At 41.7% G+C, this 27,239-nt stretch overlaps 2 protein-coding genes across 2 annotated transcripts; one reads left to right on the plus strand and one right to left on the minus strand.

The window, feature by feature from the left end:
• The first annotated feature begins 1,531 nt into the window (after positions 1 to 1,531).
• Positions 1,532 to 17,509, plus strand: adora2b (adenosine A2b receptor). Its single transcript, XM_053847040.1, has 2 exons — positions 1,532 to 2,101; positions 13,012 to 17,509. Exons 1-2 carry the CDS (start codon positions 1,782 to 1,784, stop codon positions 13,739 to 13,741), a joined length of 1,050 nt encoding a protein of 349 aa, XP_053703015.1. The 5' UTR covers positions 1,532 to 1,781; the 3' UTR covers positions 13,742 to 17,509.
• Positions 2,914 to 26,755, minus strand: zswim7 (zinc finger, SWIM-type containing 7). The gene is made up of 6 exons (XM_053847041.1): positions 26,451 to 26,755; positions 23,184 to 23,205; positions 22,487 to 22,589; positions 20,584 to 20,688; positions 17,623 to 17,814; positions 2,914 to 3,580 (listed from the first exon to the last, which is right to left on the minus strand). The coding sequence occupies exons 1-5, from the start codon at positions 26,524 to 26,526 to the stop codon at positions 17,704 to 17,706; spliced, it is 417 nt and encodes a 138-aa protein (XP_053703016.1). The 5' UTR covers positions 26,527 to 26,755; the 3' UTR covers positions 2,914 to 3,580; positions 17,623 to 17,703.
• Between the last annotated feature and the right edge of the window lie 484 nt (positions 26,756 to 27,239).

Raw genomic sequence — 27,239 nt, forward strand, 5'->3', positions numbered from 1 at the left:
AGCTTGTCTATTAGATGTGAGAGGTGCCACTTTTATTTATTTTTGCTGACCAGACTGTAGTTATTAGACTTTGCTTTCGTTCCAAATTTCTGTATTCAGTTTCACACTGAGTAGGCCTTCAGTAAGTCGCATAACATTAAGGAGTATAATGATATAATGTTACAACTTAACATGTTCATGTTTTAAACTTGCAACATTTGTTTTTCACATTTTTTTTTTCATGTCAGAAAGTTCTTACAGAACCAGTTCAATTTCCCATCAACCTAAGTAACCATAAACCTGTGCGTGCTATTAAATTTGTCTTTGTGCCACAGAAATACTGAGCTTGCAAGAGCATAAAACATGTACATAAAGATATCATGCATGTATTTATACAGGCGTGCACTGCAAAATCTATGAAAAGACACAAAAGAGTTAAAGATCATATGACATTTTGTGAATGTTTCATTTTGTAGTTCACTTCATGTACTTCAATTGATATAAATATGTACACTCAATGTTAAACTCATTCCTAGGCTGTGACTTCTGCCCTCTGGATGTTGAGACCTGGCCCAGTCCCTGTACTGAATAGGGGTTTTGATGTCACCACGGAAGATATATTTGGATTTCTGGAGCATTCCCCCTCATCTCAGTCATCAAGAAGCTCAACATCACTGGGCCAAACTTTAAGTTGTTGAAGTGACTACTGAAACAAAAATTCTCAACATTTGGTCTCTTTTTAGGGAGAGGGCCACACTGTCACTGGCTGGGCGGTGAGTACATTGTCTTTTCTCAGTGTAGGTGCAGGGCCCAGCGGAATATGCCACATTGCAAAGACCCTCCTAGAGGGCGGAGCGCACTGAAGTAGAGCAAGTTACCAACAGGTTCAGACACACCTGGAAACTTGATACTGTAGAGAGAAATTCTACAGTCCAGACCGTGTGGGGAAATCAGAGTTTCTCATAACAAAAAAAAAAAACCAAACAAACAAAAAAAACCCCAGATGCTCTGTTGTCCTTAAAAAAAGATAAAATAAAATAGAGAAATATTAAAAAAAAAAAAAGGATTTAATACCATATAACAAAATATTTTAATATTTATAAACCAAATAGATACAGTCACTTTTATATATATATATATATATATATATATATATATATATATATATATATATATATATATATATATATATATATATATATATATATATATATATATATATATATATTTGCATTTACAAAATGATTTTAGACTGCATGACTTCATATCAAAGATTAAAGATTAAATCATGTGATATTCATCAATGTATTAAGACGTTACATTGTCCTTGAAGTTTAGGAGCGTGAACATGCGACGCGTAATTACGCGCGGTGTTTGGGAGACGCTGGAGTTATTTTGGCCACTTTGAAGCATGCGAAAACAAAAAAAAAGTGTGTTTGGGCGTGGGAGAATGTGTGTGTGCGTGCGTGTGTGTGTGTAAGGGGCGTGGTTTCGGTGAACGCCGCTTTCTTGTCTGTGTCTTCTGTTCAAATGTGGTCTCCGCTGAGTTTGCGACCCTGAGGGATGCTGCTTCGCACCGGCGTCGCGCTGCGTGGCCGATGTTTGTTTCGGTAACTTAGATCTGAATGTTTCCATCACTTTTCAAGTCTTGCGAGCGCACGTGCGGTGCAGACAAGTCGTATCTAGACCTTATCTCCTCCAGATGAACGCTTGCGGAAAAGTCGCGGGTCACAGCTGGAGCGTTTTGTCCGCCGCGGGATTGGAAGCAGGAGCATTGGGGTTGCGCGCACAAACCTGCTGAGATGAACACCGCCTACATCGTCATTGAAGTGGTCATAGCAGTTCTCTCGATCTCCGGCAACGTCCTGGTCTGCTGGGCTGTGGCCATCAACACCACCCTGAAGAACGCCACCAACTACTTCCTGGTGTCACTGGCCGTAGCAGACATCCTGGTCGGTTGCCTCGCCATCCCCTTCGCCATCACCATCAGCATTGGCATCAAACTGGACTTCTATGGCTGTCTGTTCCTGGCGTGCTTCGTCCTGGTGCTGACTCAAAGTTCCATCTTCAGTTTGCTGGCCATTGCCATCGACAGATACCTGGCCATCAAGATCCCTCTGAGGTAAGCCTTGTTTGTATGGCTGCATCTGAGCAACGTCTCTCAGTTCACCTCTTTCTTGGTGTTGAGGTCCAGCCCACTGACCTTCACTTGGACTGTCACAGCAGCTGAAACTTGCACTGTGACTTTCCTTGTGGATTTTCATATTTCATGAAGTTATGCTAATACAGATATAAATCTAACTTGTGACAGTGGTCAAAGTTGTACCACCAGTCAAGCCCAAAAACAGACAACTGGTCACCAGGTTCAGTGACCTGAAGTTGAGTGAGGTGCATGCGTGTGAGAGTGGTGTTTGTGTTTGAGCACTCACTTGCTCTCTGACTTGCCGTATGACTATGAGATGAGTAGATGACTCATTATCAGTTCACTGAAAACTGAGAACAGGGTTGCATGACTAGAACATACTGTGTTCAACAGACTGCTGAACTTTGTTAGTCTGGTGTCAAAACCTGAAAAATGTAAAGATCCAAGTCATGGTTGGTGTGAGGAAGCAAGGCAGTCATTGTACAGTCATGATTCAGGGACGGATCATAACTTGTGATTCACCTGCAGGGGATTTTATCTCTTGGCCTTCATCTATGAGGCAGAGTTAGAAGAGCTGCAGTTTACATGTTCAGGTTGTCATTGGGAGTGACTAGGAAGGACAACACTACCTACCAGTGTATCAGCTCGTGGAAGAGGGGAGGACATCTTCAGGCACCCGATCATCAGATACTTTCACATTCTCGATATCTCACTTAGACACCTCTCAGCACTGACTTTAAATGCAGTAATAACACAAAACAATGTCATGAATTCATTTTCATTGTCTTTTATTCCACTGGGGAAAAGAAAAAGAAATGGAAGTACTGGAGAAAAAGAATAGGAAGACCAGCATTGAAGTTCTAGGATGGACATTAAAGATGAGTAGAATCAACTCTGAAATGCAAAGAAACAATCTATTATGTGCTTTAAAGATGAAGCCTTGGGTTGGGCTTTTTACAAGCAAACCAAGTGTGACACTCAGTATGGTGACCTTGGGAGGCTACACGTAATGTAATGTAACGTAATGTAGAGGAGCAGGTATAATGCCACTCAGCCTTATGACTCTGCACTCAGTCCTTCCATTACTACTTTCCATGTGTGTTTCAGGAATGGAGGTGCAATTTTCAGAATCACCAAGAACACCATTAGATCTTCAGTTCAGGGATTCACAAAGGCAAAAGTTGATTCAACGCCCCAGACGTTCAGAGAAACTCCAGAATGATATTCATATTCACGTTTCAATGGAACAATAAGACCCCAGCGCTCTGTGTTTGGGGCGTGAAACACAACAATGAGGCACTGGTGAGCAGCACATGCCAAGTGTCTGTCAGGTCATCAGCACCGAGGTCTGACTCGAATCAATACTAGGTGTCTTTCCATTAGCGTTGATGAAAAGGTCACTGCTTCAGGAGCTTCAGGAAAAAGCCTCCCATGGAGGGGCAGCCACAAGTGAGATTTCTGTGGAAGTGAAAAAAGAGACAGTTGTGTCACTGTGAGCGATCTTGTTCTTTCTGAAGAGAAAAAAAAGGTTGCATGACTCCATCTGTTGGGTTATTTCTGTGCCATTGGACTCAGCGACAGTGTAAACAGGTATTATTACCATTAAAGAGACCATTCACTTGTTCCGAGGAAACCAAGACTGAATGCACAAACACAAAATCTGCTCAACTGCTGAGTTGCCATGGCTCCAGAGGGAAGGAGCGATGATGTGATCTAACCAGAGAAGGCAGAAGAAGAGGAAGCAACTATCGGTTGTGAGGAAGTGAATTGTGTGTTTAGTGGTTGCTAATGCTAATGTGTAGAATTTGTCACGCTAAAGCAAATCATTTGCTGCAGTCCAGGCAAATGGAGCACCTACCCGCACTGTTTATTCATGAACAAAAAAACAAGTGTCAGACGTTCGATGAGCTCCAACACCGCAGGACACGTTCAGGGCGATGGGATGAGATGATGGTGGTGGTCCAGGACCGTTCAGATTCACTCAGTCAATTCATGCCTCTCTGGTGGCACTAAAAGCATTGGATCTGTTTCATACGACTGACTTGGTCGCACGACCCCACAAGACTGCTGCTTAAGTTGATGAGCCTATTGTGGCACTAGGAGGGGGAGGTGACATGGTAGAAGGTCTGCATGGTTTAAAAGCTGTCAAAAAGAGTCCAATACCTTCACCATACAGTGTCAAACCTCCCAGGTTGTTGTAAATTCTATTATTAATATTTTTGTTTGCCAACGCTCACATACACTTTCTGATTCTCTCTTAGATAAAAGTGTTTCCACAGATGGTTTTAGTTGAATTGAAAAAGACCACAACCAGATGTTTGTATTCCCCTGAGAGGACAAAAGCCCCGCTCCCACCGACCGCTGCCTTGACAAGCCTCCGTGTTGTTGGTGTTTCTAAACACACTTCCCCATTGCCGAAACACTTTCCTCTCTGATCACCCTTGGATGCAGAATCTCCTGTTTTCTGAGAGCAAGTTCTGTGAATTAATGTTGATTTTTGGCCTTGTTTTACAGCCAAAGACTTGAATTTGTGCTGAGGTCTTAAGTCTCAACCGACACTGGTGTGTGTCTGCCTTGGTTCATGTCAACACATGCACTGGTCCCTCTGTCAAACACCATTGTGAAAATAGTCTTAATAAGAAGTAGAAGATATTGGAAAGGACATTAATGGCAGCATCCTCTTCCGTGTCCCCATTAGGGTTCACTGATAGTGGACACACTTTCACAGGCAGCGCTTATGCTGCAACCTGGCATCAGTTAGGGACCATCAACAAATTCTGACACTGTCAGATTATTAATGAAATCCTCCAATACGCCAATGAAAGAAAGAAAAAAACTTTCATCAAGGTCAAGGTTTTCAAGGTTTTTCATCACACAGACAAAGGGCTGACAGTTTCTATAATGATTTGGAGAATAGAATATGACTAAATGAACATTTATTCACATTATTTCTAATATTTCTTCAACAGCATCTAGGAAATGTGTCAAGACTGGTCCATAGTTAAAGTCAACTGTTTAGTTGTGATACAGCAGACAGACAGCCCCTAAATAACAAGCGGGTTCTACCAGAGACGCGAAACACTGAATTTCTCATCTGTTAGTTAACTAATATTTATATTTAAACATAAACAAATAATGATGTTGGGGACAACCCCACATATAAGTTTCATCACAAAACAGTTACAAGAGAGACTGCAGTGTGTCCAACACATGGAATAGAATGGAAATGTATTTATGTGATGATTATTGCTATCAACAAAATGTCAATTTTTTTTGTACCTACCTTCCATCCCTAGTGCAGGTCCTTGACAAATACATGCAATAAGACGGTGTATTAGGGCTGGACAGTTATGGCAAACATGGTGATTGCGATTATTTTGATTCATAGCAACACTTCCATATTTGATCGCTTCTCCAGCGTCTCTGCAACGTGATGAATGACAAGGAGTGCTTGATTTTCAACTAAGTAACTCACTTCAGTTAAACTAACCTATCCATGCAGAGGGATAACACAGGTCATGCTTTGAGTAAAAGGCATAAATGACTTCATGTGGAATTACAAACTTGATATTTCTTTAAACAAAGATCATAGTTATATTGTATTCAGTCCTTTGTCTATTGTGATGAAAAACCTTTTCTCAATTCTATCTCCTGAAGTGGTTGTCCTTCATTGGTATGTTTGGTGATTTCACGACCGTTTTAGAATTTGTTGATGGTCCCTAATTGATGTAGCATCAGTGCTGCCTGTGAGAGTGTGTCCGCGATCAGTGAACCCAAATCAGAGATGTGGAAGAGGACGCCGCCGCCAATACCGGAGCGGAGGTCCATCGAATATCCAACTATTTTCACTGTGGTGTTTCACCGAGGCACCTGTACCTGTGGACCCAGCATATGTTGACGTGAACCAAGGCAGGCGGCCGTGTCAGGAAACCTATGCAGGAGGAGGACCACTCCATCTAATAAAATAAACACTGATTCAAGTCCGTGACAAATAGTGAACCACGATTGCAAGGTGAGGCCAAATATGAGCGACCACATCCTTCATTACTGGTCTCTTTAAATGCATGAAGTATCTCATGCGATTCAGCCGTCCTCGCATGACTGAGTGGAGAACTTCCATGAGTGCTGCAGCAATGCTGTATCTGCTGTTAGCTGCTGCCATGTTATCATTATGATGGACATGCATGTGACGTCAGCGTGAGCACTGGACATTAAGTTCAAATGCCAGGTTCAGCGCCCAAATCTGCGATTTTTTCGCGGATGCTAGATCCCACTTCAAGAGGTTGGGTTGGGTCAATACCCAATACCAGGATCGGGGCATCCCTAACTTTAACCCTATTTAGTTATTTTGGGTAGCAGCAATGAGCAGCAAGAGCCCAAGATATGAGGAAGTGGCCAGAGACAAGTTACTTTAGAGCATTTTTAAGTGGTTGTGGTCACACACTTCTTGACAATGGCTGGAGTAATCTGATTTCAACTCGACTCGACTTGTTTAGGAATGCTCTGACCATACTGATCACCAATGTGGATCATCCACAGTACTGATAACTGTGGATCACTGATAACACATGGATTGGCAATACATTTGTGATTGAAAGATAGTGCGACTAGGTACATAATGGGGGGGGAAAATGAGCCACAAAACTTCCTTCATTTAGACACTTTTCCAAGAGCAAAAAAAAAAGTTGAAGGCACAACGCAGCCCCTCTTGAGAACATGTAATGCAAGCTGGTCAGGTAGCATGGTGAAACAAATAACTTTTTGAGTTATACGCCTCGCCTCTGCACGATTCATTAACAACATAAAGAAGAGTGATTTGGCATTCCAGCGGCTCCACTTAGATTCACAGTTCCACATAAGGCGTGCATGTCACAAAGTTGAGTTGTGTCACAGAGATTTCTGCCTGTCAACCTGGGGACGCGCTGCTGCGCAACATCTCCATTACATTGAAGCAGACTTGCTGCACTATGGGTAATATGTAAAGGGAACAATAAACCAGTTTTGTGGATGTACCAAACTGAACATATTTTAGATGTGTGCCGGCAGTGTGTGTCAAGACACTCGAAAGCAGGCTGCGTCATAATCAGATTTTGAAATCTAATATATAGCAGGTATTCTTATAATGGTATCCATTAAAAATGGAAAAAAAAACTGCAACGGTAGTGGGTCCAAACAGCGGGTATCCCCCGGCTCAAATGCACTGTCACAGTAACATGGCAAATGTGCAGGTTTTATCACAAGAAGTGTTTCAGTACAATTGTCTGTAGTTGTGGTACATGACCAGATTTCATACAAAATATTACATATGAAAATATAACAATATAAAAATTGGGAGGCTGTCTGCTCATTGTGTGTGTTCCAGTTCAGTTCTGTACTCCGGGTGAAGGCTCAGCAACACCGAGAAAAAGAAGGGATATATGGAGTGGAAAAAAACAAAAAAGCAAAACAAAGAAATGCCAGCACAATGTAGTCATGCCAGAACTAATCCATCAGGCAGGCAGCTCTCGACTACTGTTTGGCGTGTGTGTGTCTGTGTGACAGACAGAGCTGCCCCCTCTGCCACAATCCATGCTGCATATTTGGCTACTGGTTACTGTGGATCACACACGACTGTTTGGTTCATCGTAGCTACTGTGTTGCAGTGCAGCGCTGGATTCACTCATGTACATTCTACTGATCTGACTTTTAGCTAAGGGGCGTCTGCCCAGTTTTTCTCAGCAGGACACCTTAAAGAGTGCCTGGATCATGCCCTGCTTGTAGTGTCATGACACTGGCCAAATATGATCCAAATTTGCAGTTTTTCAACACTTTTGAAGTTGTAGCTTGGCCATCGCCAAGGCGCCTGTCAATAATAGGGCTGTTGAAAACTGTTGTTTTCTTGATACATTGTGATGCAGATGTCAACCATTCTGCATCGATACAATCGATATGATACATACAGCAGGGAGCAACTTTCTAATCCATGGACAACAGGGTATAGCAAACTTGTTCGCAACATTAGAAAGAAACAATCACTTGCAGAAAACATCATAGAGAACAAAAGGACAGATAATGAAGAACAAAGAAAGAGAGGAAACATATCTGACTTCTGGCTTGTCTCCATTGACTAGGCAAAGCAATTTTGGTGATTCAAATCCACATCGCAGTGTAATAGAAAGCGATTTTTAACAGCTACGATTTTGAAAGCAAAAGCCCTGTCACGTCAGCACTGTGACTACACCGTCTGAGGACCAAGCAGGAGCGATTCTGCAACAGCTGAAGAATATCTGACCCAATGTCTCACATGTACTTGGATCATTTCCTCGTTGTCCGGGGAGTTATTTAACTATTGAACTGTAAAAAAAAGCAAAACTCTGACAAAGAGGCAGTAGCTGCATTGTAGAATGGACATCATGGGCCACGTAAAAAAAAAAAGAAAAAAAAAGATGGGCCTGCATATTTATTTTCTGTGCTGCGCCTGCCACATGAACCAGCTGGACGGGCGCATTACTCAGGTGCAAGTGAAACACACAACTGTCACTCGAACTCCTTAACTCAGGACAGTAGAACTGGAGAAAGGGTAGGGGGCGCCCCAAGTGCTGAGTGAGAGGCTTCAGGGGACAGTTCAGACAGTCGAAGGTGGGGGGAGACGGATGGGGATCCTCCATATGGCACAAAATGACACAACACTTCGGATTACTCAGTCGCTCATATGTGTCATTATATATACAACTGCTGCATGTGTTTATGAAGTGTGTAATGTGGGCGAATAAAAATAAGCAATATGTGGTCAGTAACCAGTTCATTTCTCTAATTCTGTTTTGTATATGTTTACATTTGTAATGCATAACTGCTTTAATAAAAAGAAATATATGGTGTAGGACGGCCACTGCACACAGGGCTTCTATTTCCTACTATAGGACGGGGTGGGATTCAAACCACCAAATGGACGAACTGCTCGACCACCTGAGCCAGTGCTGGTTGTACTGATTGTTATTATGAAAAGCTGTGACAGGAGTGACCAAATAATCTGATATGACATATGAAGTGAGAAGCTAAGACAGAAGCCATTTAGCCTTGAGCTCTTTTTGTTAGAGAGAGACAACATCTGTGTGAGTGTTGGCTGGCACCTGCGTCTCTGGGGCCATGATCACGACCCATGTTTCATAGAGATGGTTTCCTGGATGCTTGAAACTATACATATGGTGTGTAAATATGGAAGTGCACGCAGTAGTTGTGCTGTAAACAAAGAAAATAAATGACTGAAGTACTCAATAAGTCAAATGAAAATTCTAATTGTGCCACTAAATCACTCGAAGCATGAAGGATTAATGGAGTTTGGAATGGAGTTAAAAAGCAGGGTGAAGGAGTTCGCCTCTCCACCTTTAATAGATTTTACGCACATTTAGTTGTTGTAACCCTGAATCGCTTGATGAATCAAACTACTCAATAATTTGTAATCCAAATCATGAATAGTTATCACAGGCTCACACATTCATATCTTATCCACTTGTGAAGAAATACAGTTGTAACACGACAAATACAGTATGACATAAAACAATGAAATGCTTTATAACCCTGGCAATATTACTGCTGGTAAAAACTACCAAATGGGACATGAAACATTTTCAGTGGTGTGGAAGAAAGTATCCATACCAGCATATGGAAAAAGTGCTTGCTCCCGAACTTTCGCCCCCCAACACATTCAGTCTTTTACATGGCTCTGGACGAGTTTTAGAACTTGGAACTGTTAGAATTGAGCCAAGTCTGATGTGTTTTGGATGACTGTGGGTTACTGTTGGATGACAAACAGCTCACCAGTCTCCACCTAGTGGCGCCTGCTGGATCGGCTATCTATCATTATCGGTAGGGATGGGAACTGCTATGAATGTAATTGAAACTATTTAAACGAATCTGATTCCTTTGTCCATACTGCTTAACAGTTTACAGCATTGCACAAAGAACGAGGGGACCTGCAAAACTGTCCCTTAGAGTTCAAAAAGCTGTGTCGTGCTTGGTTCATGAGCAAACATCAGAAATCAAACCTCAAGGTCTGATCTGGAACATGCGCTTAGTGAAGCCTCAACCATGGCAGTTGACAGAGAGCTCCAGTTCTTTAGAACTGAGGACTTTATTGGGCCTTGAGTACAATTTAAAAACATCAATGTATATACAGTGGTACCTCGGTTTTTGAATGTCCCGAAATTCATACAAATCGGAGAAGAACAAAAATTTCGAGATTTTTTTTGCTTTGGATTTCGAACGAAAAGCAGGAAAAAAAACATAACATCAGCTGACCCACGACACGCTGTGTTATTGTGTACATTCAGAGCTGGACACGCACCGGGCACCTCTTCACTTCTGGAGAGACGTCACTCACTCAGCAACCCCTCCCACATGCAGCGGCCACACACATAGAGGAACAGCGCACCTGCAGCAGACACTCTACATTCACTCCTACAAAAGCCTCTTTTAAGGCTTGGAACGCATTATTTCTTTTTCCATTCATTGTAATGGGAAAATCGATTCAGATTTAGAAGAATTCGCTTCTCGAATGGCCGTCTGGAACGGATTGTGGTCGAGAACCGAGGTACCATTGTATATGTATCTTACTTATCTCTTCTCATTTATCAATTTTCAGGACACTGCACATGCTTAAGGAGGCAGACAACAGAAACCCACATGGTAACCGACATGCCAGCTTTAGGAGGGGCTCACTGACCAAACACAGAACGTCAGAATTCCAGAGAGTCAGACAATTTTTAACTGGTTTTGAATAGGAAGCGGTTCTCAAGGTCCATCCCTAATGATCGGCCAATATACAGCTGGTCTAACCCATACTTTTGCAACATGACAAATTGAATGCAGCATTGAAAGAACTAGCACTTAACCCATTAAGCACCAAAGTTGCAAAATTGTGACAAAATTGCAGCACTTAAACAAGTCCAGTCCTGATGAAGTTACCACTTTACACAAGCGGAAGGCAGACACCTGTAATCAATGCGGTAACATTTGGGGCCATGTTTCTCTCAGTTTTTGTAGTAAATAGAGTTTTGAAAACTGCCATCCAGTCAAGGATAAGAGGGAGGTTGTGGTTGTGTAGATGGCACGTAACAGAGAGCGAATGATGAGTAAGACAGACAGTGACGCACCTCCTGTGCGTAGTGACAGCAAGTTTGCTTTGACAGTCCACAAACAGCACATACCAGAGCTGGAGCTTCACAGCGTCTGGGGGCGTGGTGAGGCATGCTCAAAACACCGCTCAGTCACAGTCAGACGGCAGTAAGTGCGACCCTCACCTTTACGAGAGTAAAAGTTGGCCGAAAAAAGAATTCATTTCACTGGGCTAGATTACCAGCCTTTCTCAGCTGTGGAAGACAGTGACTTCCACAGAGTGCTGTCACTCACTTGGAGCCCCAATATATGTTCCTGGTATGTACAGTTTACATATGAATCACTCACAAAGGTCTCAAATCATCAAACCAATTTTGATGTCACTCAGAGGCAACCTAAGGGAATACAAAATGCAGTTTCTGAATGATGATTTTATTTAACAAGAGGGAAAAAATTACAATCCTGTTTGGCTCAGTGTGAAAAAGTAATTGCTCCCCCCTCTTAAATGGAATCTGTCAGAGGAAGTGAAGTAGGCTACGAGATCTCAAGTACCAACGCATGCCACGATTCGAAGAAATTCAAATAGAAATAAGAAAAAAAGATGGAAGTCCATCAGTCTGTAAAAGGTTGCAAAGCCATTTCCAAGGCTTTGGGGTTCCACCGAACCACTATCAGAGCTATTATCCACAAATGGAGGAAACTGGGAACAGTGGCAAACCTTCCCAGGAGCTGTCGACCGACTAAAATAACTCCAAGAGTGAGAGGGCTCATCCAGGAGGTCACAAAGGAAGCGTGGACAACATCAAAAGAACTGCAGGCCTCACTGGCCTCAGTTAAGGTCAGTGTTCATGACTCTACCAAAAGAAAGACACTGGCCAAAAAAGGCATCCATGGGAGAGTTCCCAGGCGAAAAACCCCTGCTGTCAGCAAAGAACACAACGTCTCGTCTCACTTTTGCCAAACACCATCCTGATGATTCTCAAAACTTTTGGAGACATTCTGTGGACTGACGAGTCAAAAATGTAACGTTTTGGAAGGTGTGCGGCCCTTTACATCTGGCGTTAAAATGGCACAGCGTTTGAGAAAAGGAACATTATGTCAACTGTGAAACATGGAAGTTGCAATGTGATGATCCCTGGGCAACTTGACTGACGGCAGAATTAATTCTGCTGTCTACCAGAAGATCTTGAAGGAGAACATCCAGCCATCGGTTTGTGCCCACACACTCACACGCTCTTGGAGCAGGACAATGATCCGAAACACACCAGCAAGTCCACCTCTGAATGGTTAAAAAAAATTAATAAATTCAGATGTCCTTCTGACTGAATGAGTTGCTGCACTGCGTCTTGCATTTCTCTTGAAGAAGTAAATCAAAAGATCTGTCTGTCTAAATGAAGTCAATGAATGTCAGGTTATTGACCAAGCAGAAAAACTGCACTAGGTGGTCTCAGACATATCTCTCTGGCAGGAAATGTACACAAGGCTCCATTTTAGGCCCCATTCTATTGTCAGTCTACACTCTACCTTTGGCTCAAATCATCCAGTGTGACCACATGCCTTTCCACTGCTGAGCAGGTGACACACAGATGTACTTTTGTGCGAAGAATTCTCAAGGCCCTTCAATTAATATCGCATAAAAAGAGTCCAGGACCTCTAAAATCAAACTTAAGCTCTCACATGCCGACTTTAGAAACTGTATTCATGTGTTCATATTCTTCCTGCTGGAGTAATGTAACTCTCTACTCACTGGCATCAATGGTAATTGGTCATTTTCTTTTCATGTCTGCTGTCAACAGGTACAAGGAGTTGATGACTGAGAAAGCTGCGCGAGAAATCATCGCCATTTTATGGATTTTATCTTTCATCATTGGACTCATCCCTTTCTTTGGCTGGAACAAGAAGTCCGAAGCCTGCAGCAGCAATAGCTCAGAGATAGCCAACAGCACTGACTCTGGTCTGACTGCTAACTACTGTAGTGGAGAACTACTGTGCAGCTGTGTGCGCCAGTGCTTCTTTGAAAGTGTAGTGGACATGCACTACATGGTGTACTTTAACTTCTTCGTGTGCGTGCTGCTGCCCCTGCTCATTATGCTGGGCATCTACATGAAGATCTTCACTGTGGCCAGGAAGCAACTGAGACAGATTGAGCTCAAGTGTGTGGGCAACGGGGACAGCCATCACCATGGCCTGCTACAGCGCGAGATCCGTGCTGCCAAGTCGCTCTCCATTATCGTTGGCCTGTTTGCCATTTGCTGGCTTCCTGTCCACATCCTCAACTGCCTCACGCTGTTTTACAAACAGCTGTACAAGCCAGACCTTGTCATGTATGTGGCCATCATTCTGTCACATGCCAACTCTGCAGTCAACCCCATCATCTACGCATATCGCATCCAGGACTTCAGGAACACCTTCCGCAAGATCCTGGCCCAAAATTTAATGTGCCAAAGAGATGAGTGGTATTTGAACTCCAGTGGCTGCAAGCCCAATAAAGACCAGATACATATGACTATTGACCCTCTGCTATAGAATGGCACGAGTCTAATGCTAATCTGGATGTCATTCTAATGTTTACCATACGTGACGTTACTATGTTTGCGTGCGTGTGTGTTTGTGTGTGTGGTCCTATAACTATACTTGTCGGGACCACACCTACTTGTGGGGATCTTATGGATTTGTGGGTACATTTTGTCAGTCTCAACAAATTTAAGCCTCAATTTGAGGATTAAAAATTCAAAATAACTGGATCATTATAATTGAATTTTCGTTTGGTTACATCCAGGTTAATGTTAGCCATTTGTTTTGGGATGGTTAGGTTTAAGGTGGAAGGCTGGGGAAAGCATTATGTCAATGAAATCTCCTCACAAAACACATGTACAAAAACTGTGTGTGTGTGTGAACTTGTTTAGCTGTACCTGTGGGGACCTATTCTTGGAAACACACCACCTTATTGGGCCGTTTTGCGATTTGTGCTGACCTTTTGCCGGACCCCACAAGTTTAAGCCTCAATTTGAGGATAAAAAAAAGTTGGTCACTATAATTGAATTTAGATTTAGGTCCTGGTTAAGTTTAGCCATTTGTTTTGGATGGTTAGGTTTAGGGTGGGAGGCTGGGGAAAGCATAAAAGTCAATGAAATGTCCCCACAAAACATAAAAAAACCACGACTGTGCGTGTGCATGCTAGGACCTTATGTGTATTTATTGACATTAAACAGTTTGTGAGACTAGTATCTCACTGAATGTTTGTACAGTATTTGAAGGACTTTTGTTGTAAGTTGACTGGAGGAAAAAGCGACCAGAACTCCAACTTTGCTATGTCACTGTGAAAGAAAGGGCAATTATTTTGTTATACTTACATGTTTTAGGAGTTCACAGCTGTGTTAGCGAGATGAAATTTCACCTTAACATATGCCATTTCCTTCAAATAACCCACAAAGGACCATGAGAGTGCTGACACACTGTGCCATATAAACACTTACGGACATCATGGAGCCACTTTTTAACCATTGGCAATTGTCTTAAAAGATGAAGAGGTGTGTTTTGTAGTTGTGAGGGAGAGCAATGCAGTAGACAATTCTTAGCAGCCAGCTTTTCTGACACGATCTAGATCAGGGGTCTTCAAACAAACACGTTTAGTATTACGGACACTCTCTCATGTCTCTGACATGTAATAAAAGCTGAACCGCATCATCGGTAAACAGCACATCCGTGGGGATGGCAGAAACTGCGCAGAAGAAAATGTGCGGCTGCGTGTGGAAGCAGCATAATGCCATCCTAGATGGGAAATTTCAGTTGAGTGTGTTTGTTTTGTGGCAGAGAGGCGCTCTCTGATGACATCATTTTACCGAACACTGTTTTCTCAATGATCGTAAAATAATAAACAAAAATGGGCACAAAGTTGCATTTTATTTTTGCACATTTTCACTTGACTCGCTAAAAATGTAGAACCATTCGGATGGAAACCCTGTTAGTACTGTTAAGGTTTTTCATTGATCAGTGAGTTTTTCCTCTCACATTTTTTCTCCTATTATTGCTGCGTACATTTTTCTCAGTGTGGTTTTAGCATATGGTAGAAGTTCCCTCTTCTCTCTTACCTTTCCTGTAGCCGAGGCAGTGGTCTTTTATAACCACAGTAGGTGTTCCCCACACCTCAACTCACCTCAACATTTGACTGTCAGTCGAGTGCTGCTGACACCTGATTCATGAACAGTGTGTCTGTGCTCGAGGACTGTGTTGAAGACCCCTGATCTAAATTGCAGGTTTGTCAGAAAGCATTCAATGAAAGAGCTTTTTCAAATACTTATCCTGGATATGAACGACCCATGAATGTCCATCAGAATCTGTGAGTCCTCTAAATCTGCTGTCACTGAGGTGATGATATGATTTTGCCATATACCAAAACACCATTAAATAACTTTTGGAATCAATAAAACAAAACTCTTAGGATGTGGGTTCGCAGTTACTCTAAATTTACTTGAAGTCTAGCAACTTCTTGCCAAGATTACATGTGAGCCAACTTTGTTAATAAACTGCTTTGTTGAAGTTCTGTGGTTGATATTTGTGATAAGTTGTCAGTAATTGTTAGTAACCAAACGTGTTTGAAATTATCGTAAAACGTGCTCGACACAGAAGTTAATCGGAAAAACAAAATTCAATATTAGGGGCAAAATTTGATGTTTAAACCAGAATGTGGATCACCAAGCTGCTCTTATCGCACTTTCTGCCAAATTTGATGGTGCTGATGCAATTGCTCGACCCAGATTGGAGCCACTGGACAATGTTGCCTTGAATGAAACTGAACAAAGGAGACAGGGCTTAAATGGTCATGATACGTACTTGGCGTATGCATTCCTCTGCACTGTGTGAGAGACGCAAACAACTGTAAGCCATTCTCTTCCATTCATACTCACCGATTCACCAACACAATTTAACCCCAGAATGAAAATGACAGAGCACGGAGATAGTAACACAACAGTGTTGTGCATAGAGCAAGCCTGGAAATCACTTGCAGGACTGCTATGTTTATGCCATTGTTTTCCACTTCTCTGAAGTTGTGTAGCACTGATGGTACACTTGCATAGTTTACATTATGTTACCTGGCACTTTTCCATTCCCTGACACACTCCAGCACTGACAGTACTCCCTACCAGTCGACACCTTGATCAACCAGACACAACCCTGTCTGCACACTCAACTGAAACTCCTCAGATTCAATGCTTGTTCAGTTTGATATGAATAAACTGAGGTTGGGATGGTGTCTGATCAAGGAATTGTACTGCCGCTTACGGTCTTGTTAAAGAAACAACTTGATTAAAAATTCTTTGTTATTGTTATTTTGACCAATTCTTGTTATTTGCATTAGTGCTTCTAAGGTGTCCGGAAACTAAAAGTAAAAATGAGTCTTAAATCAGGCAGCGTCCTGTTCATATGTTCAAAACTGATCAATCTTTTGAGCTTTTCCAAATGCCTCTGGTCAAGGGGACACACGTGGCAGCACATCGCACTGATGTTATTTTGAGTCCCTCTTCTCAGTTGGTCTTCTTTCTTGGAGTTTTACCTCTGTCTCCTAAAAGGCTTTGAGTACGCCAGTGTCTTTAGCACATTAAAATGTGTCATAAAATTGTAACTGTCCTGTTTGTGTAGTTATTTTTTTATGTCTCGCTGTATTTTTTTTTTCCAATGTTGTGAGTGGACTGCAAATTCTTGGTCCACTATTTTTCCCCTCCATTTTCCAAGCCAAGCACTATGTTCAGACAAGGCCTCCACAATATTAGAGATCTTTCATTCTGGACCCGTTAAGACCATTGTCCCATTGTTTACAGTCTGCTAACATAGTGGCTCAAACTAGGTAGGAAGGAAATCATAGATAAGAAATTATTGAATTTATTATATAAATGTGTTCAGTGTTAAAATGATAGTCTATGGACTTTTTGGAATCAGAGGAACATCTCATCATTGTGTGTGTTTTTGTAGTGCTGCCTTCCTTTATCTTAATCCCTGAATGAAGTTTGAACTATCAGATTCAGCATAAACCATAATTAAATAATAATTTCCGCTGATTTAAAATGTGTTAATGATATTCGACTCCCCATATCTGTCTTTCCCAACCAATAAGATCTGCAGAGTACAACGTGGAGTGAAACAAAAAACTGTAGCTCTTGTTTGTCCCAGCGGGCTTCAGTGCCCCCCTTTCTCTTGCAAAAAAACAATGTGCTTTGGTTTCTTCTTCTCTTATCAACGAACTGTTATTGAAACTTGACATAATGTGATATTTGCCAAAATGTTTTGTCAATAAAAATACTTTATCCAACTTGTCATTATTATGGCTGCGGGACGTTTGAAGATCAAGTTATAGAATGACAGCTGAAATCACTAAAAGCATTCATCACTTCATGGAAACATTCACTCACCGTGAAAGGGCTAAGCATAGCATTAGTGTCCAGCCATGACCCACACAGTGAGTGTTGTGGAGGGGAAGTACAGGACCAGCGTCATTGTGTCAGCATCCTGCTGAGCAACGCAGACATGTGCGAGTCAGACACACTGTCCAGCTGACACACTCCCATAGCCTGACACAGGTAGACCGCCAGGATGTGTTTGCACTGAAACAGAGCAGACCACGACTTTAATGAGACAATGACGAAAGTGTTGCTGGGTAAAAACCATCTGTGTGAAAGTGTACAAGACATTCAAACACTGTGCGTTTCAGGTCAACATGTGTTCACAATTTCCAGAGTTGGAAGACTAAAATACGTCAGTGGAGGGTTGTTTGCTTGGCTCATATGTAGCTTTTGAAGCATTCTTAGTTGCTTCAGGTCACTGAATTGATTCATAAATCTTTTATCTATAAAGTTTCATATTTTCAATAGATATTTTGGTGGCAACATGGGTATATCCTCCTGCTTACGATGTGGAATCTCTGCAGTCTGTTTCAGTTTGGTTTCTCACACTGATTTAGCAGCAGCCTCCTGGGAAACTCCATCACATATAGCAAAAGGGTAATGTGCTGAACATTGAGGCAAAAACGTACAAAAAGGAGTGGGAGAGCTTCTGTGCCGTGAGGTGACCACCTGTCCCAAATATCACCTGACAAACACATCTGTTTATGAGACAACAGAAAAAAAGTTCTGAATGTAGCTCATTTTCAGTGGAGGGATTGTCAGGGTACCGTTTTTAAAATGAATATTCCAAAGACATACACATGGTTTGTGGTGCTAATTCAAAGTGTTTCAAGATAAGCTACATTGTAAGGGGCAGTCTACAATGTGGTGTAGAGGGGGATAACTGAGGAAGCCCAGCTTGAACTAGTTTGATCGGCATATCATTGAGTCATTGATGGACATGGATGGACTAAACCTGTGCATTCTACGATGAAGAACATAAAAAGAAAAGGAAATCAGGCTGCGTTTATTAGGTAAAGAAAGGAAACCTTCTAAACATACTAAAATTGAATGACGATATATTTTTGAAAAATTCTGCAGGTTATGTAAAACCTTGCAACAGATTTACAAAGCTCATCTAAATGCTGTAAAACAGATTCATTTCTCACAGGAATGGGAGATGAATAAATAGAACTAATCTTAGCTTAGTGTTTAGCCTGCTCTGAGGGTCACTGCCAAGAATTGATCACCATAGTAACTTGGTCAGGTTTACTTTATCCTGCTGACCAGCAACTGAGTCAGGACTAAATGAAGCTGGGAAAACCAGAAAATCCTGGCTTACTGCCTTATCTTGGTTGTGTACAAATACCCCTCATGACTTGACTGTTGCTGGACAGGACCAGTGTTAACTATTTATCTATTGGAAGCCAGGATGTATGCCCACATCTAGCAGTATTGGAGGCTAAAACTGGTCTTAAATACATATTTGCACCACAGAATTAGTTCACTCTACCGCTGTGCAGTACGTACAGTATATGACAGTCACTCGCAACCTAAAGTACATGTAAATGATGTGTTTACACAGAGTGCTGTTGTCTGCATAGGTACATGAGGGAAAGGGGGTCCAGCAAGTTCTCCAGCATGCACACCACAGCTCCACATGACTTTGTTAGTAATGACTTACACTTTTTCTTTTATTTCAAATAAATGGCAAAAACCTTCATTAATTAATGCAACACACATGGGTACATTCATTTTGAAGGAGCCACTTTCATTTTAGTCACAGAATTTATTGGACTTGGATTTAATAAATATTGACTGACAATTTGCAAATTTGTTTCCAGGATGAGCTTTTGCCTCTTGACCTTGAACATACCTCATGTTGCCTTTTCCAATGCACAATGATGACAAACGGCTCTGGCAGCGAATTAGAATATTGAGATCAGCAAACAGCCAAATTCAGGTATCAGATAAATTCTATTTTCACATAGCAAAAACAGCACTACACTGCAACTGTTTTTGGGGCGAGTATGGGGTGAATACCAGGCCAGCAGTGAGAATAAGTTACTCCGAGGAAGCACCTGGTGAAGCACCAGATTTTTCTCAAGGCTGATGAGGGCACAGCTTTTGTCGGCCCCAGATCTAGGGCTGCATTTAGCACTGTTGGCATGACTGCGTCGGTTAGCGATTCATTGTCTTCAACCAGCAACATGGGAAAAGAAATGACCTTCACATTTGACACTGGTAAGTTGCAAGAGATCTTATTCTCTTCCTGAGGGACTTCTGGCATCACTGAATAGCACCTGACTTTTGGGTTCAGCACAGGCTTCAAAGCTAGGATCAAGGTGATGTACAATGACATTGAGATTGTTCTGAAACTTAAGATCTTTGTGCTTCTTTCACAGCACCTATGGCAGGGTTAAAGTCAGTGGGGTTGCTCTATTGAGTTTCTTTTTGCTGCTGTAAATATTTGGGAATTTCCCTGCACAGTCCGACACATTTCTTGGTTGATCAATGTTTAGATATTGAGTTACAGCAACTGTGACCAGAGACGTTTGTCACTCCAATTACATCTTAACTGGTTATCAGAACAATCTATTGTGGAGTGAGTACCACATGTGCAACATATTTCAGAGGTTGTTATTTGATCCATATGTCTACTAATTCCATAATTCATGAACATATACAGTTTCTGAGAAATGTATTGATTTGATTTTTAATGGGTAACTGATTCTCAGTTCTCTAATTTTTCATGCCCCGTATATGACAGTTTTTTTTCATTGTCCTAGGAGTATTTTAGCCGTTTTCCTTCATTACATTTATCCTTTTATTACAGTCCCTCAAACAGCTAAGCAGCAGTTCAACGAACACTGAATATCTTGAATAAAACCTGCCTTATTTTTTAAATTATCTTCAAGGATCAGCCTTTTCTTCCATACTGGTGTGGCTACAGAACTAACCAGCACCAAAGCACAGTTTTCCCAAACTCACCAGCAGACTCTCATTCCTGAGCAGCACACTGTAAGCAAAGGCTGGACAGGGGCAGTAATGACAAGACAAGAAGCAGGTGTACACGTGTCCAGACCCTCCGGTTACCTGTAACAGGTAATGTTTGCTTAGACTCAAATACAATGCCAAGTTCATATGAATGCAAATCAAAGTAGTTAAACGGAACATGGAGGACAATGTTTGTACAGAATGGACATGACAATCTGAAAACATGCTGCTCCACTATCTCTGTTGCGTGAGTGTGGCAAAATTACAAGAAAAAGAATTTAAAAACAAAGTAAAAAATGTCAGTTCAGTTTAAACAAATCAACACACTGAAAAAATAATATGAAAATCATAATTAGCGCAGACATTTAAGGGTTAAAATGTTGTTTAATAAACAATAAAACACAACACATATGTTGATGTAGAAGATATCGATTTTGTCTAACTTTACAGGTAAACATACAACAGCAAGCACAATTTCGCTGGAAATAGGAAGACATAGGAAGCACCAACATGTTTCTATTTTGAGAACAAATAGGAATTTTGAACTTCCTACTCCCCTGTATTTCATAATCCAGCTTTTCAAATTAACCACACTGTCTCTGTAGCCTGTGTCCAACAGTGTCCTTGCTATCTACTATTCTAAAGAATAAATTGAAACTTCGAGTCTTAACCCAAACCACAACCTGACAAAGATTGTGGTATATAGATTGTGATGTGAAAGATAGTTTGCTCAATGCTTCTGCTGATACATTTTTCTGTTCCTAACAGACGAAATGAGGATGATGTACTGGCCCATCATAGGGCATAACCATACCAGTATGCTGGGCTCTGTAATACAAGTTCGAAAGCTCATTGAGAGAAAGACGAACAGACGCCTCTGACCATCAAAAGGAAGTGTTAAAATATAGATGCAATATAATGAGTTCTAAGCCACCATTACCCCTGTAGACGCTCTCCACCCCTCTCATTCGAAGAACAGTGACTAATGTGGTGACAGCATCTCTTCATCATTTGTCCTGGCAGAATCCAGTCTCAGCTTGAGACACAAGCTCCACTCTGAGCAACACACCCGCACATTAATTCAAGAAGGCTCTGACACAAGAACTAATGTCTCCTCAAATGGCAAAACTGGCTCCATTACTCTTTTCAGCTTTAAAAATGAATATCCTTTTCAGACCTACCAAAGGAAAGCTGTCTAATGTGTTGGCTGATAAATAAGGGGGTGCATCTATGTGAAACAAAAGCACCCACTCTTGGTGAAAAGCAACCAGCCCAGCAGGTGAAGGCAGAAAGCTGATCAACAGAGCCAGGAATTGCCACAAAAAAAACAAGCGGAGAGGTTCATATGATTTCAGGTGAGCTTTTTTTCAGCTGGTTTTAAAATAATGTACATCATGACGGCAGCTAATGGTGTAACTCTGACAGTCACCGCTACAGCAGGCAGGTTCTTACGACTTAGCTCTTCCAAGAAACCCACTTTCAGTAGTCATTTCAGCCTAAGAGGTGGTCACAGAGTAACCACAGCCAGTTGGAGCTGCTCAGCAGAGAACTTTCTCCCTCAATTATTAGCTTTCACTCCACTGTGTCCTCGAAAATGTAGCGTCATTGTGGGTTATAGTTATTGTTTAGACCAGTGCAAACGTGTACTAACCATAAAGGATTGAATCCAGCCATATGAGAGGGGAAACATTAAACATTCATTTGTAATATGCATTGTGACTTTTGGAACATTCTCTACCCGTTGCTGTTTGAGTGACAAGTATCACATATTCCACAACAAAAACAACATTTCTGCAAAGGTGTCTTAGTTTAATACAATGCTCTCATTACATTATTTCACCTTTCTGCAGAGTGTTTTGGTTTTTTTTTTCAAATACTCAACATCAGCGGTACAAACCTGAAAAGCTTTGCGTCCACTTGGAGAAACCAGACAGGTGACGGAGCGCTGGTCCACCAGGTCCAAAGCTTGGAGAGCACAAGGTCCAAAGACAAAATTGAGCCTTGGAACAGATGAAGAAAAAAATGTTGTAAAAGATCATTGCACTATTGCAAAAGAAACAACTATAACTTTGTAATCCTCTCATTTCATGGCACGTTATTTAAGACTTGGTTTAGCATAGACCATTGCCCTTTACTGCTGATGCCAATATACATTCAAGAGTTTTCCTTGACTTATGACTCAATGACTCACTGAATGCTCTTTTCCTAACGTCAAACCTGTTGTCTGTGTCCTTCATCTATTCCCCAGTGTTTCGTTGACACATCTGAGGAGTTTGCTGGACTCAACAGAAGCAATTCATTCATGTTTTTCCAATGCAAGAAAACAAGTGCGTCACTTGTGCTAGCGATGGCACGCAGATCCATGAATCTGCGGGCAGGTGAGCAGGCAGGATGTGCTGACGGTAGAAAATGTCACAGTAAAAATAGAAAGCAGGGTGACACCTAACAGAAGCCTCACTTTCAGAAAATGTGTTTGTTTTTTAAATCACATCATTTTATTGATCCCATGCTTCCATAATATGAGCGACGGTGTGCAGGTTACAAATCATTATCAAGCATGCAAACAGGAGTCACTGTCACTCATCAGAACTTACGCCAGCAGCAGGTTGTCAGGAACTGCAAAACAGAAAAAAAGCACAGTGGAATCAGAAAGCTGACTACTACTTGTACAGTAAGTCATATGCACTATCCTCCTGAAGTCTCTTTTATTCACGTCTGTCATCAAAGATGAGCATGAGACACAAGATACATTTCACATTCTATTTCCAAGAATGCACATTTGGTCCAGATGTGAGCTAAACTACTGGACCACATGAGGATGAAAAAATAGAAGTGTTTAACAAATATGTAAGTAGAGAACACACATTTAACAAATACAAGAGAACCCTTCCATAAAGGATGCATAATGTTAAACATTCAGAGCCTACATCACATAACAGCCAAAACCCGAAACAATAATTTCCTATGACCAGGTAAGACGTTAAACCAGTGCTTCTCAATTATTTTCTATCGCGCCCCCCCCCAGGAAGGAATAAACGTTTTGCGCCCCCCCAACTCTCCTCCGCCTCGGTAAATAGTATAATTTGTCGTTAAAAATTATTATAAGTACACCTCTGCATTACTTGCATAGATCAATAATAATAGATAGTAATAATAATAGATAATAGAGCACCTTACAATAAACAATGACTTTAGTAACATTGTTTTTTGTCTCTCAACAGAAAAGACTTAAAGGGCATCAATTAGCCTGAAACTTAAAAAAAGAGTAAAACAGTATCTTCCCCCGAGGTCACATGCGGCCCCCTGCCATCACCCCGTGCTCCCCCAGGTGGGCCCGTCCCACTATTTGAGAAGCATTGCTTTAAAGCAAGTCCAGCCAACCTGCACCCCCAATCCTGCATGCAACTGTGACAGAAGTGGGGAACCTTCGAAGAGCTAGGGAGTAGGCACAACTTCAGCCAAGTTCCTGTGGAGGGTTTCTCCCCACATCAGTGCATTGGTGGTTTCAAGTTGACCTCGGAAAGCAGTTTCAGTTCCGCAAATACATCACAGCAATATCAGAGTCAACAAAGCAAGTGGTCCTGGAGGAGCCTACTGTCCCTCGGGTAGGCAGGACTGGATAAACCAGTGATGAAAGGAGAGAAAGATATGCAGAGCTGGAGCAACAGCTGGAAAGTCCAATGCAAACCAGTGGTTCAGCTCGAGCACCAGGCAGCGTGTTTTCTTTATTCTTAAATTCTTGAGGTATAAAACTGCTCTTTCATCAATGTTGTTTTTGTTTTGTCATTTGATGGGGCATTCATTTGAGTTCTTCAGAGAGTCATTCCCCAACATTCTCTGGCCACGGTTCACTCTTGCATGATGATGAGGACAAGAGGATGAGTACAGGAAACTGATCCAGGACTTTGTCACATGGTGTGACTCCAACCACCTGCTCCTAAACACCACCAAGACCAGAGAGATGGTGGTGGACTTTAGGAGACCCAGGCCGCATCCAGAACCAGTCACCATCAAAGGAGATTGTGTGGAGGTGGTCCACACTTACAAATACCTGGGAGTGCAGTTGGATGACAAACTGGACTGGACTGCCAACACTGATGCTCTGTGCAGAAAGGGACAGAGCCGCATGTACTTCCTCAGAAGGCTGGCGTCCTTCAACATCTGCAAGAAGCTGCTACAGATCTTCTATCAGTCTGTGGTAGCGAGCGCCCTCATGTATGCAGTAGTGTGCTGGGGGAGCAGCTTGAAGAAGAAGGATGCTGCACGCCTGGACAAACTGGTGTGGAAGGCAGGCTCTGTTGTTGGCACAGAGCTGGACAGCCTCACATCAGTGGCAGAGAGACGGGCATTGAACAGGTTTCTGTCCATCATTGACAATCCCAGTCATCCTCTGCATAACACCATCTCCAGACAGAGGAGTAGTTTCAGCGACAGACTGCTGTCATTGTCCTGCTCCACAGACAGACTGAGGAGATCGTTCCTCCCTCACGCCATTCGGCTCTTCAACATCTCTCGGGAAGGACGATAAAATGGACAAATACACTCTAGACTCACTACACACTCACACCAAAGACACACGTGCACTTTAGTTCGTGACACACACACACATTCACATGCTGAACTGTTATTTATTTTAATTTCCTATCTCATTGTAGCATTTTTTTTTTATTTATTTACTTTTTTTTACTTGCTCTTATGTTTCCACCTGTCATGCTGCTGGAAATGGGAATTTCTCTTCAGAGATCAATAAAGTATCTATCTATCTATCTATCTATCTATTATTATTATTAATAAATATCTGTACACATACCTGTTACTCCACCAAGTGCGATCGACAGTATTGAGGTATGCTCAGCTAAGAGCATCGACTTAAACTCAATGTAATGCAGTGTCTATTTTGAGAGAGCACAGCTATTCCAGATATTGCATCGTTGCTGAGTGGACGTACGAGTGTGACTGCAGTCAGAGCACCACAAGGCACAACGACAACTATAGTCTCTGAAATGCTGGGGGGAAAAAAAACAATAACCGCTATAGTCATTCATTCATGAAGTTAGGAGTTAGTATCTGGGCACTTTTCACATCAAAAGACATAGTCCATCTTTCAAAAAAACGTATGTAACACAGAAACTTCTAGATTGAAGAAGAGACTATCAAGATTGAAAATAACGTTAACAACACACAAAGGACCAGAACCCACACGTACACAAACAAACAAATCTAACCAACCATCCCAAACACATGTCTAACCTTAACCAGGACTCAAACCTAATTATAATAAACTATACTAACTATACTAAACTATAATAAATATTTTACAGATATTTTAACCCTCTAAACCTTGTGAAGACAGGCCAACATGTCCTCACAAGAAGGTGGCTTGTCAAAACATGGCATGTCGTACTCACAAGTATGGCTAAATGTGCCCACACACACAGAGAAAAAAACAAAAAAAAACATGCATGGATACACAAATACAAAACTGAAAGCAAAAGTGATCAGAGAAATAAACCAAAAGATTGACAATAACACACAACTTGCTTACATACACACAAAAACCTAACACAGACACAAACTCACACATAGCTACACAGACACTGATCCAAAATAGAGAAAGTGGGAATAAGGAGCAGACGTTATTAGAAGTCTGTTCCTTTACAATGTAGGAATGACTATTGACAGAATTGTACACAACATATCAAATGTTGATATGTTGATATGTGGTGTAATAGTTCCATAAAATGACCATATAACTTGTCAACACGTTTGTAATGTATGAGAGGGAGTTAAATGAAGATTCATTCAAATGTTAACAACACATGAACAGAAGTTGGGGCCAGTCGCAGTGAAATATTGCTTACTTTGAGATGTTTCTTCGAATGCTTTCTGAATATCTGCGAGGAGCACCTCGGCAACGGTGCATAAAACCGGGCGCATTTCTCACAAAAACGGTTCAGAAACACTGTTTCCAGTACGTTTTGACGGTTGCCTCCCTCCGACTGCAACAAGTCGTAGCAGGTACAGGCATAGAAATGTAGGGAGTAGAGCAGCGACAGTGCGTACGGTCACTGTCTGGTCTGGTCCGCCTGCAGAATTCCGCTGCTGGACCTGGAAGTTGACTTCTCAGAGTATGCGCCGTTCAAGTTAGACCGAACCTGAAGTGGACAGGTACTGCTGGACACATGTGGGTGATCTGCGCCTGCGCACGATAACCTGTTCATTCGCCATGTTTTATGGCAACCCTACAGGGACAAACAAAACACGAGATTTTGGTTTCACATCAATAAGCGTTGCGCACAGACATTGCTTTCAAAATCACAACATTGTTTGAACCCATAACAAGAAACACGAATCACTAAGTCATTATTGTTAACGCATTTCTGTATTTACATTTCACAGACCGATCAACAGCGACATCTGGCGGTGTTACCTCCGTAGTGTATATAATTTGTGTCCAGAAATCAGAGATGAGCAACAAATCTTACTTTTTTTTGTTATGTTATTTTCATTGGATAATATTGGCTTACCGTACGTAATAAACTGCATTTGTGAAAACATTTCAAGGTAGATTATAGTGTTAGGTCAACGAGAAACGAGGAAATATAGTAAGATTGTCCGTGTTTCTCAACCATGTTCTTACAGCACTGATA

This window comes from Synchiropus splendidus, chromosome 17, assembly GCF_027744825.2.
Source record: "Synchiropus splendidus isolate RoL2022-P1 chromosome 17, RoL_Sspl_1.0, whole genome shotgun sequence".
Taxonomy (NCBI): domain Eukaryota; kingdom Metazoa; phylum Chordata; class Actinopteri; order Syngnathiformes; family Callionymidae; genus Synchiropus; species Synchiropus splendidus.